This window comes from Cetorhinus maximus, chromosome 2 (assembly GCF_964194155.1).
Source record: "Cetorhinus maximus chromosome 2, sCetMax3.hap1.1, whole genome shotgun sequence".
Classification (NCBI taxonomy): domain Eukaryota; kingdom Metazoa; phylum Chordata; class Chondrichthyes; order Lamniformes; family Cetorhinidae; genus Cetorhinus; species Cetorhinus maximus.
Genome location: NC_135880.1, coordinates 19,142,563 through 19,155,316, shown reverse-complemented (window position 1 = coordinate 19,155,316; position 12,754 = coordinate 19,142,563). Strand labels below are relative to the sequence as shown.

The 12,754-nt window shown below is 44.3% G+C and overlaps 1 protein-coding gene across 3 annotated transcripts in view; it reads left to right on the top strand.

Annotated features, from left to right (window-relative positions):
* The window catches only part of hpgd (15-hydroxyprostaglandin dehydrogenase), a 90,721-nt gene that overhangs the window by 2,794 nt on the left and 75,173 nt on the right, over nt 1-12,754 (top strand). For all 3 annotated transcript variants that reach the window (XM_078561559.1, XM_078561575.1, XM_078561567.1), the window contains exons 2-3: nt 1,284-1,407; nt 3,579-3,685. In XM_078561559.1, the coding sequence (XP_078417685.1) occupies nt 1,284-1,407; nt 3,579-3,685 (231 nt within the window). The remainder of the gene's footprint in view (nt 1-1,283; nt 1,408-3,578; nt 3,686-12,754) is intronic.

Below are 12,754 nucleotides of genomic sequence, written 5' to 3'. Positions count from 1 at the left end.
CTCCCCCCTCCCCCTCCACACCCTCCCTCCCCCCTCTCCTTCCTCCCTCTCCCTCCCCCCTCTCCCTCCCCCCTCTCCTTCCCCCCTCTCCTTCCCCCCTCTCCCTCCCCCCTCTCCCTTCCCCCCTCACCCTCCCCCCTCTCCTTCCCCCCCTCCCTCCCCCCTCTCCTCCCCCCTCTCCCTCCCCCCTCTCCATCCCCCCACTCCCTCCCCCCTCTCCTTCCCCCCTCTCCCTCCCCCCTCTCCTTCCCCCCTCCCCTCCCCCCTCTCCCTCTCCCTCCCCCCCCCTTCCCCCCCCTTCCCCCTCCTCCCCCCCCTCCCTTCCCCCTCCTCCCCCCCCTCCCTTCCCCCCTCCCCCCCCCTCCCTTCCCCCTCCTCCCCCCCCCTCCCTTCCCCCTCCTCCCCCCCCTCCCTTCCCCCTCCTCCCCCCCTTCCCCCTCCTCCCCCCCCTCCCTTCCCCCTCCTCCCCCCCCTCCCTTCCCCCTCCTCCCCCCCCTCCCTTCCCCCTCCTCCCCCCCCTCCCTTCCCCCTCCTCCCCCCCCTCCCTTCCCCCCTCCTCCCCCCCCTCCCTTCCCCCTCCTCCCCCCCCTCCCTTCCCCCTCCTCCCCCCCTCCCTTCCCCCTCCTCCCCCCCTCCCTTCCCCCTCCTCCCCCCCTCCCTTCCCCCTCCTCCCCCCCCTCCCTTCCCCCTCCTTCCCCCCCCTTCCCCCCCTCCCTTCCCCCCCCTCCCCCCCTCCCTTCCCCCCCCTCCCCCCCTCCCTTCCCCCCCCTCCCCCCTCCCTCCCCCCCCTCCCCCCTCCCTCCCTCCCTTCCCCCCTCCCTCCCTCCCTTCCCCCCCCCCTCCCCCCCTCCCTCCCCCCCCTCCCCCCCTCCCCCCCTCCCTCCCTCCCTTCCCCCCTCCCTCCCTCCCTTCCCCCCCTCCCCCCCCTCTCCCTTGCCCCCCCCTCCCCCCCCTCTCCCTTGCCCCCCCCTCCCCCCCCTCCCCCCCCTCTCCCTTGCCCCCCCCTCCCCCCCCTCCCTTGCCCCCCCCTCCCCCCCCTCCCTTGCCCCCCCCCTCCCCCCCTCTCCCTTGCCCCCCACCCCCTCCCTTGCCCCCCTCCCCCTTGCCCCCCTCCCCCCGTCTCTCTCCTCTCCCCACCTCCCGCCTCTCCCCTCCCGCCTCTCCCCTCCCGCCTCTCCCCCCCCCGCCTCTCCCCTATCCCCCCTCCCCCCTCCCCCCCACCTCTCCCTTCCCCTCCCCCCCACCTCTCCCTTCCCCCTCTCTCTCATTCCTTTTATGTCTAGGTGGCTCTTGTGGATTTGAATAGAAGTACAGGTGAAGCATGCAAAAAGGCATTGGATGGGGAGTTTGATGCTACTCACAGTGCATTCATAGCATGCGATGTGGGATCGGAAGATCAATTAAAATGTAAGTGGCTCAGGACAGGTTTATCCTCTGGAAGGAATATACTGATAGTAATATGATCTGCAGCAGTGTGTTGGATTTATAATTTTGTACAGGTTACTGATTGAGGTATATAGTTAACATATCCTATGATAAATGTCAAATATACACAGGTCTAAGATATTTTGTATATACGTCAACCAGATGTTGCCTCGTAGATGGGAAGCATTTTCATATCAAATGATTCCCTCCATTAATCCATTTAAAACTAATGAGGTGTGAGGAGCGCAAATCAGCAGCTTTTCCTACACTACAACAGTCATTACACTTTAACAAACACTTCAGCGGCCGTAAAGCACTTTGAGATGTCCGTGACCATGAAATCTGCTATATAAATGCAAGTCTTTTTTTTTCTATAATGCCTGTGTTAAGCTGCTAGGATTACCACAGTTGTTTCTGGAGAGTGCCGTATCACTTCAAAAAGTATCGAGAAGCCTCATCATAAATTAATTATTTTTAAAATGTGCAGTGCATGTTGTCTATGTTGGTGGTATATAACTAGTCACTAGAAATGGGGAATGTATCAATGTGAGGGACCATTGAAGCCAAGTCAATAATTGCATTCTCCAGGGACTGAGATGAAGACCCATAATATTAAAGATGGGCAAAGGAGAAATATGTGGGATTAAAATAAACATTAACTTGTATTTATACAACACATTGAATGATGTAAAACATCGCAGGAGCATAATTCGGGCCAAAATTCAGACCAAGGCAAAACAAATGACCAGAGACTTGGCAGGTTTTAAACCATACTCTCAGTACAACCAGCACATCGGGGAGAATGGGCAAATTTTCCTATTTTTTTGAAAATAATGAGCAGTGAAGTTTGCATTAACTAGTCATTTGCAAAAAGTGAACACCGTCAAAGATATGAGAGATCTTTTCCAGCAAACTCCTTTGAGCAGAGAAGGTGAACAGGATAAAAACAAAAAGCTAAAAGCTACTGCGGATGCTGGAAATCCAAAACAAAAACAGAATTACCTGGAAAAACTCAGCAGGTCTGGCAGCATTCGGACCTGCTGAGTTTTTCCAGGTAATTCTGTTTTTGTTGAGGTGAACAGGATGTTTGATGGAGGTGTTTAAAACCATGAAGGTTTCGGGTAGAGTAAATAAAGAGAGAATCTTTCCATTGGCTGGGGATTGTATAATGAGAGGGCACAGCTTTAAGGCAGAGACAATGGGCGGAATTTATGCCCTCCCCCCATGGTGTGTTTGATGGAGTGTGGGGGAGGCATTTAATCAGACAGGAGGGGGGGTGGGTCGGGACCCTGCTGCCTTCAAAGCCTGTGGACAGCCTTCCTCCCCTGCTGCTAATTGAGGCCCTTAAGTGGGCAATTAACGGCCATTTAAGGGTCTCATCCCATGCCACTGGTATTAACCCAGCAGCAGGCAGTAGGTAATCAGTGTGGGGGGGGAAGCCCTTAAAGTAAATCCTTGTGTGTTTGCTTGCAGGCACCTGGTGGGAGGAGGTCCCCTCATCGTCAGGCTCCCAGTGCCTGATTGAGAAACCTGACATAAAAAGTGGAGGCGTCCACTGAGAGCCACCCCCACCCCTGTCCTAGCTGCTCTCCCCTCCCCTCCTTGTAAACCTCCCCTCCTCTCTCCCCCACCCCCCTACTGCCCATCACTCGCCTGTGCCTGGGACCCTCCTCGATCTGAGGCCTCGGGATGGTGTGGAACCGACGGCTGCCACCATCTCCCCAGTCGCACTGCCAAGAAACGATGAGCAGCCAGACTCTGATTCACTGGGTCTCTTGAGTCCTTGATCCTGGGTGACAGGCCCGGGTGCCACCATCCAGGCATGACAAGCCTTCCCGTAAAAGGGGGTGATGTGGGGCTCTCGCTGGCTTTCCTGTCACCTCCGTTAAATACCACCCAATATGAGGAAGATCTGTTTGACACAACACATTCTCAGGATTTGGAATGCACTTTTTGAGCATGTGCGGGGAAACAAATTAAGTAGTAACTTTCAAAGGCCAATGGGATAAGTACTTAGAAAAACATTGCAGTGACGTGGGGAAAGGACAGGAAAGTGGGACTAACTGGGTTGCGCTTGGAAAGAGCTGGCGCATGCTCGATGGGCCCAATAGCCTCCATTGGTGTACAATTCTGTGATTCTGTCTTGCATTTAGGTGCTTTTAAGAAGACACTGGATCTCTTTGGAAGTTTGGACATAGTGTGTAACAATGCCGGCGTAAACAATGAGAACAACTGGGAGCAAACAATCAATGTTAATTTGGTAAGAAAGGAAAGGTTCTTAAGTTATCTCACAGTTATCATTATCCCTGGCTGATAAAGTGGCAACCCCTCTTTACTTACAAAGATGTGTCGCTTCAAAGTGGCTCATAATGGCTAATAAATTGCAGTGAATTGTATTTTTAATCCAGGATCCTGTTGTTTTGGGGTTGTAGCACAGACCAGTTTAAATAGATACTTTTCTCCAATTTATAAATAATAAAAAAATGTTCAGTCCTGTTGTAAGAGAATTCAAGGTGGTGCTGAATTTCAAAGACAGTTTTTTTTTTTGGGAACATGCTCACTAAATGAATGTTGACGAGATTCCATGCCATGTGATTGATAATTCAGAGGGCTTTAACAACATGCAGTATATTTATGCCACCAGTAAATTTTGGAATTAGTCAGTTAATTCTCAGTTGAAAATTGGTGCTTCGTTGATTTTTATTTCATGCTACCACATTTGTTTGAAGAAAGTTACTTTAGGCTGTGGTTATATTTTGTCATCTGTCTGTACCTAGAGTTACTTGTTTCTATAGCCGCTAGGTCCCTGTTATATTGCCTGGAGGTGACTCCCTCCTCCCCCAGTGCAGCATACTGAATTCTGGTCACCAAGGAAGGGCTGTGCCAACTCAAGCTCGCTGTCAAAAAGCTGCAATCGCAGAGGGCAACATTTTAACATTTTGAGACATGCAGTTGGGTTGGTGGTCTCCATTTTGTCAAAACACTAAGAGGACTCAGTTTGAATTTCCAAATCCCACCCCCAAGGAGATCCAACCAGCACGTTTTAAGCCTTGAAAAGCAAAATATTGCGGGTGCTGGAAGCCTGAAACAAATGCCAGGAATACTCAGCAGGTCTGACAGCCTTTGTGGAGAGAGAAACAGAGTTAATATTTCATATCTGTCTATTATGACACTTCCGATGGTAAAGGCTGAGTTGTTCAAATCCTAGGGGGAAACTTGAAACAACTGTTATAACCCATTTTTGTAATTTGTATGTTTCGATATGCAGGCTTTAAATTCAATAGTAATAAGACCACCGAGGTTTTTTTATAAAACTAAATTACTACTGTAATAACTACAAAAATCCCCTATTTAACATGACTCTCAGTTACACCTTCATTAAGGCAACAGGAAAACTGATAGATTTAACAGACCTCTGGCAATGACAACCTGGACAGTGGCATTCAAAATAAACTTCTTTCAGCTCTGGGTCCTTGCAGACAGACTTGTGGCTTACACGCTGGAGGCTTCACACTTGTAGCATCTTAAAATGCCTCTACTTTACACACATTCTCTTTTCTCCTTTGTACACATCTTTCTCTTTGAATGTAAATTTTCCATTGTATAACTAGGCTTTTAACTTTAACTCTTCTAAAAATAACATCCTTTCATCCCACCAATTCTATTAAGCTGAAGAAAAAAAACCCATTGCTTGGTATCTACTAGCTAGGTTAAGATTTCACCCACAGTCTTGAATGGTTTCTTTTAACAAATGCAAATTTACACTTTACCTTCTACATTCCTTACATTGACCTAATTAACATCTCAAAACTACTATACATCAAAGCACCCATACTAGCTGACTTTAATCCAATTAAGACACACATTGACACAGACCCCATATATTTTAAAAAATAATTTCCATAAATATTATTATATCTTCTTGACATCCCTCTCCTTATCGAAAAATGAATCGTCATTATTCTAAAAGACGGCTTTATTTTTAATTAACCCATCTTGCACTATCTCCTATACTTACACTATTACATTACCAGATTCATGCATTAACGTAAGGATATATATACAAATCCTTGGTATCAGCAGAAATCATCCCAGTTCCGTGTCCAAGTTTTAAAAATGTCGAATTTTCCCTTCGAGCTTCAAACTCTTGATAACGCATCGACATCAGATTCTCTCGCCCAGCGACATGTTTTATCTGTAGATTAAATGGTTTCATGAATAGACTCCACCTGAATCGCCTTGCATTTTTGGCTCGAAATTTGTCCAGAAGTTTTAAAGGATTGCGATCTGTATAAACAATTGTTTCTGATGAATTGTTTGCCACACAAATTTCAAAATGCTGCAGTGCTAACACCAAACTTAATGTTCCCTTTTCAATTGTTGAATATCGTCTCTGTTGTACATTCAATTTCCATGAAAAATACCTTATCGGTTTTTCAATTCTAGTGTCAACTTCTTGTAACAGTACGGCCTCAATACCTATATCGCTTGTACCAACGGCCAACTTAAATTGCTTGGTGTAATTGAGTACTGCCAAAACTGGTGTTGTCTTTAGTACAGTTTTCAAACTATCAAATGCCTTCTGGCACTCCAGTTCCATTAAAACTTCTTGTCCTTTTTTAATAGCTCAGCCAGTGGAGCAATAACACTGCTGAAATTTGGCACAAATTTCTGGTAAAACCCACTCATCTCCAGAAATCTCAAAACTTCTTATTTTGTTGTGGGCATTGGGAAATCCATGGTAGCCTTGACTTTAACATTTCTCGGAGCCACCTTATCATGTCCAATGGTATGGCCTAAATACGTAACCTGTGCTTTTCCAAATTCACTTTTTGCCAACTTCATCACCAAATTAGTTTCTTGTAATCGAATAAATAATTCTTCCAGATGTTGTAAATGCTCCTCCCACATCTGACTGAAAACTATTAAGTCATCAGTATAAACAGCACAATTGCTTAGACCGTCAATTACTTTGTTTGTCAGTCTTTGAAATGTTGCAGGTACATTTTTCATACCAAATGGCATGACTTTAAACTGATATAGTCCATTTGGCACCACAAAAGCCGATATCTCCTTTGCTCTCTCCGACATGGTACTTGCCAATATCCTTTTAACAAGTCAATCTTTGTGATAAATTTTGATTGTCCCATTTTCTCAATACAATCCTCCACACATGGTATAGGACATGAATCCACTTTTGTCATTGCATTCACCTTTCAATAGTCCACATACAGTATTTGTGTTCCATCTAGTTTCGGTACCAGTACAATAGGCAAACTCCAGTTACTGCAGCTAGACTCAATGATATCATTTTGAAGTATGAAATCAATTTCTTTCTGTTCTTGTGATACCTTTGCCAGATTTAATCTATAAGGATATTGCCTTGCCGAAGATGAAACTGTTACAGAGACATCATATATAGCTAAATCTGTCATCCCCAACTTATTTCCACAAATAGCTTTGTGTGACTGCAATAGCTTTTCCAAATCACTTTGACACTTGTTTGGAAGGTAACTCAATATTACATTTAACTTTTCGTGTATCTCTTCATTATCCAATTTGATTAGCAGAAAATCAAATTCAGAATCCTCCATTTCTACTTCTTTCTCATTATCTGCCACACTAACACCTCCTTTTGGTCCTCTTCCCTGTCAAAGTACTTTTTAAGCATATTTACGTGACACACCCTCTGCTTCTTTCTTCCATCTGGAGTATTTATTAAACAATTTACTTCACTCAATTTATTTTCAATCCTGTAAGGCCCACTGAACCTTGCCTTTGAGGAGTCACCCAGTACTGGTAACAGAACTAACACTTACTCTCCAGCAATAAAACTGAGCTTTAGCATTCTTATCTGCCTTCACTTTTGTTACTTGTTTTGGTACCTTTCAATGTTCCCTAGCCAACTCACGTGCGCTGTTTAATCTCTCTCTGCAGTTTGATACATAATCCAGGAGAGTAGTTTCTGGATTTTGACCCACCAATTTCTCATAAATCAATTTCAGCAGTCCCCTTACCTCATGACCATAAACTAGTTCGAAGGGACTAAAACTAGTCGATGCATTAGTAGTGTCTCTGATAGCAAATAACAAGAATGGAATTCCTCTATCACAGTCATGGGGATAATCCTGACAATACGTTCTCATCATGGTTTTTAAAGTTTGATGCCACCTTTTCAAAGCCCCTTGTGACTCCGGATGATAAGCCGTTGACTTAAACTATTTTGTCTCCAAACTGTTTATAACTTCCTTAAACAGCTGTGACATAAAATGCAAACCCTGATTGTATTTCCTTAGGTAAACCATGTCTTGTAAAAAAAAATTAGTTAGCTCTTCCACAATCATCTTAGTTGTAATATTTCTTAAAGGTATCACTTCAGGAAACCTGATAGACACATCCATTATTGTCAGTAAATACAGATTTCCACTTTTAGGGAGGGGTTCTATACAATCAATCATGACCCTAGTGAAAGGTTCTTCAAATGCTGGTATTGGGATTAAAGGTGCCAGCTTAATCACTGCTTATGGTTTCCCTATCAACTGACTTGCGCAACATGTTCTACAGAATTTGATTACATCTCTATGCAATCCTGGCCAATAAAAATGTTTCTGTACTTTTGCCTGTGTCTTTCTAATTCCTAAATGTCCCCCCATTGGAATTTCATGAGAAATCCTCAGAACCTCATTTCTATACTCTATTGGGATAACAATCTGATGTACCTCCCTCCAACTTTCATTTGCTGAGACATGCTTTGGCTTCCATTTTCTCATTAAAATATCACCCTTAAGGTAATAACATTCTGGAACACATTTTGCCTGTTTCTGATTAAGCTGTCTGATATAACTACTTTAATTGCAAATCCTTTTGCTGCAACTCAGCTGACTGCCTTGAGTCAGACACTTCAGCTGAAAGGTCCTCTCCTGTGTCTTTCTGAGCAATTAAATCAAACACAGTGCCTGCTAATTGGATTTCAATACCTTCTTCCTGCCTTTGAACTGCCTGTCCTTGTTTTTCTTGCTTCAACCTGTGCCTGTGATCTCATTATCACACAACCTGGAAACAATCCAGGATGCTGCTCTTTAACACCTATTTTGAAAACACTTCTACAGGCTGATCAACTACCATAGGCATCACCCACATTTGTGATCCAGCTATATCAATTACCCAGTATAAATTGAACCCTTGCAATGGGCAATTTTCCCACCATCCCAACAGTCACTTTACCGGTTTTGTACTTACTTTTTAAATTTACCTTCCAAAGGGAATAGGTTTAGCATCTCCATGAACCTGTTCCTGCAATACTCCTTATGAACAACAAATATCACTATCCTACAATGTTAAGGATTGACTAGCCCTTTTGTCTCTTAAGATTTAAACATCATTACTTACTCCGCCCCGTACGTATGGAAAGACTTTACATTCGCACACAAAATCTTTAAACAGTTCTGCAACCTGCTCCTCAGAATTCTCTTGGGTAAACTGTAAACACATTCCCACTTCTTTACCTATCACAGGTTCTCCCTGTTTTACTTGCACACAAACCACTGGCTTTTCCTGTGCCTGAACCTCAGAACCCACAGTACTTTTATTTCCAGAACCTCTCTGCACCCCTATAATTCCAACAGATTTGCCCTGTCATTTCCAACACACCGACTGTGTGCCCCAGTTTATTACAATGGAAACACCTCAACTTTTGAATGTCGCTTCTACCCTCCGCACCTTCCTTTTTATACTGAGAAAAAACTTGCTGGGAATTTCCAGCTACTCCTCTTCCCTGACTACCCACCTTCCTTTCACCTTCCCACTTTTTTATCCTTTTCCAATTTGAAAGGGTGACAAAAAAGGTTTAGTTCTATGATCTAACCCATAATCATCAGCTATCTCTGCTGCTTGCCTTACCGTTTCAACCCTCTGTTCCTCCACATGAGTTCTCACTACCGAAGGAATTGAATCTTTAAACTCTTCCAGAGGAATTACTTCTCTAAGAGCTGCATATGTTGTCTCTATTTTTAATGCCCGTTTCCACCGGTCAAAATTACTTTGTTTTACTCTTTCAACCTGAATATAAGTTTGCTCGGGCTGTTTTCTCAAACTCCTAAATTTCTGCCTGTGTGCTTTAGGAACCAACTCATATACACTCAAAATAGCCTTTTTCACCACATCATAATTCACTGATACTTCTTCAGACAGCAAAGCACATACCTCATGCGCTCTACCCACCAACCTGGATTGTAACATTAATGTCCAGTTCTCCTGTGGCCATTTCATCTGCTTAGCTGTCTTCCCAAATGAAATAAAGAATGCTTCAATATCTTTTTCCTCAAACTTTGGAAGAGCCTGTACGAATTTAAACGCCTCCCCACTGGGTTTTAGGTTAGAGGTTTTTTTCCTCATCAGACCTTTCCTCCAAAAGTGCAGTCCCTTTTTTAACTTCCAGCCTTTTAACCCAATATTCTCTGTCTCTTTCCTTGGTCCTCTCTTCCATAGCTAACTTTTCCCTCTGGAGATCAAGGTTTCACATTTCGATTCCTTTTTGAAATAATCTTTCCTTTTCTGCTGCCTCTAGATCCAGTTTTTTCAGTTCCTTTGCTTGTTCAAATTCAAGCTTCTTCATTTCTAACTGAAGTCTCACTACCTCCAGCTGTGACTCACTGGTGTCAGGTATCACTTCCAGCTTCAAATGCTGTGCTAACACTTCAATGATACCTGCTTTCCTAGCCCCCACAAGTAACCCCAATTTTGATTTATTCGCTAGCTCTGTTAACTTATTCTTGGATGATTTTTGTAACCCAGCCAGAGCCATGTCTTCCACTCCCAGACAAGTCTTAGCAATTACCAAAGCCATTTTGCAGTCTCATCACTTCAAAATAACCTCACACCCACTCCTGAATTCAAAGGGCTTCTCGTACTCGTAGCCTTACGATTCATCAATTCCAAGAGGATCAAGGGTAAGAATTTTTCCCCCAGTGGGGGGGAAGTGCAGGAGCGGGGCATGCCGCCATTTTACGTGGGCGGGCTAATTAAGGCGCACCCAGCATGTCATATCCGCCAGGAAGCGCTATGCGCTCCCTGTGCGGGGGAGGGGATTCCCTCAGCCGAGTGTGCGCTCTTCCGTGCATGCGCGTGAAAGAGCGCACTCATCTCTCTGAGGCTAAGTGCTGCCTCAGGGAGATCGGCACCAAATTCAAAAATGGTGAAGAGGCAAAAATAAAACTTCCCTGACCATGTCCCCTCATGTGACACCGTCACATGAGTTGGGACATGTCCATCACTTTTAATCAAACATTTATAAAATTTTTTAAAACCCTCATCCCACCCGTGGATGAGGTTTCGTGCTTTTTCTGAAGCCCGCCAGGGCTCCCGGCCACCCGCCAACCTTAAGGTTGGACGGCCAGGTCTATTAATGAGCTTAATTACTTTTTAAATGGCCTCAGTAGGCTGTTGACAGGTCGGCGGGCGCACAGCTGATTTGGCTGCGCCCCCGCTGACCTGAAAATTGAAATGACGCGGGGTGACATCGGGAGTTCCGCCCAGCATCATCCTGCATCATTTTACATGTTGACGAGCGGGCCCCGGCCCCCGATCCCCTGCTCACTGACCTCAATATCCTGGCCAAGGAATTTCAAATATATCCCGCAAAGAGCCCCCAATTATTATGACACAGCTGATGGTAAAGGCTGAGTTGTTCAAATCCCAGGGGGAAACTTGAAACAACTGTTATAACCCATTTTAGAAATTTGTATGTTTCGAGATGCAGGCTTTGAATTCAGTAGTAATAAGACCACCGAGCGTTGAGAGGTATTTTATAAAACTAAATTAAACATTTATTAATACAAGAAAGATTGTAAACACATACATACATCTACAAAATTACTACTATAATAACTATAAAAATACCCTAATTAATCTGATTCTCAGTTATACCTTCATTAAGGCAACAGTAAAACTCATAGATTTAATAGATCTCTGGCAAAGCACACCCCAGGCAGTCGCATTCAAATTGAGTTTCTTTCAGCTCTGGGTCCTTGCAGACAGACTTGAGGCTTACAGGCTGGAGGCTTCTCACACTCATTGGATCTTAAAATGCCACTTCCTTACACACAATCTTCTTTCTCCTTATACATATCTTTCTCTTTGAATGTAAATTTTCCATTGTATCACTAGGCTTTTAACTTTACCTATTCTAACAATAACATCCTTTCATACCACCAATTTTATTAGTAAGCTGAAAAAAATAAACACACAGCTTGGCGTCTTATAGCTAGGGTAAGGTTTCACCCGAATGATTTCCTTTAACAAATGCAAGTTTATACTTTACCTTCTACCCTCCTTACGTTGACTTAATTAACATCTCATAACTGCTATACATCAAAGCACCCATACTGGCTGGCTTTAATCCAATTAAGACACACACAGACACATGTAGGCACAGACCCCACTAGAACTCTATTTAAAAAAAAATAATTTCCAATCACATTAGTATATCTTCTTGTCACTGTGGCCTTTCTTCATGACTGGGAAAAATTAGAGAAGTAATAGCTTTTGAACAAGGGTTGGGTGGGACAAGGGCAAAGGAAGGCCACTGATAGGGTGGAAGACAGGAAAGATTGAATGGTAGAATTGATAGTCTTCCAGGACCAAAGGGAATGGTGATGGGGCAAGGAATGAAACAAAAAGTGTGCTGCCATCTGCCCTTTGGCCCCAAAAGACTAACTTTTCTGTCAGTCAACCTCTCTCGTCTTTCACGCTATCACAGACATTCCTTATGTCCTTGTCCCACCCGCCCCTTGCTCTAAACATGTTACATTTCTAACTTTTCCCCATTCTGGTGAAAGGTCACATACCAGAAACATTCACTCCGTTTCTCCCTACACATTTTAAGCCTCGCTTGACTGCAGTCATGCATGACACGGTGTGAAGTCTGGTCTACGTGGGGGAAGGGTCACCCAAAATGAGAAGAGTGAATAGCCTCATAATTGCTATGATCTGTGGTCAGATAGGAGTTTGAGCCTGCAGTGTTGCTCCAATCTCTGCCTTGATGCCAAACAGTAATAGCTCAGCACCTAGGTAAGAACAATAGTATGATTCTGATCAGATACTGTAAAAATGATCCAAAGGTGCAGGCTGCCTTAAATAAACAGAAAAGCGTCGCCAAAATAAACAAAGGCCGTGAGTCAACCAGCGACACAAAGTAAAATGAATATTATGAGCTGAAATCCTAGTAAAGATTGAAAATAACTATTTCAAAGCAATACCAACCTACAATTAAGGAGTTAACTTTCTGATCTCTCACTGCACTTCGGAAATTCAGATGCATATTGCGTATAAT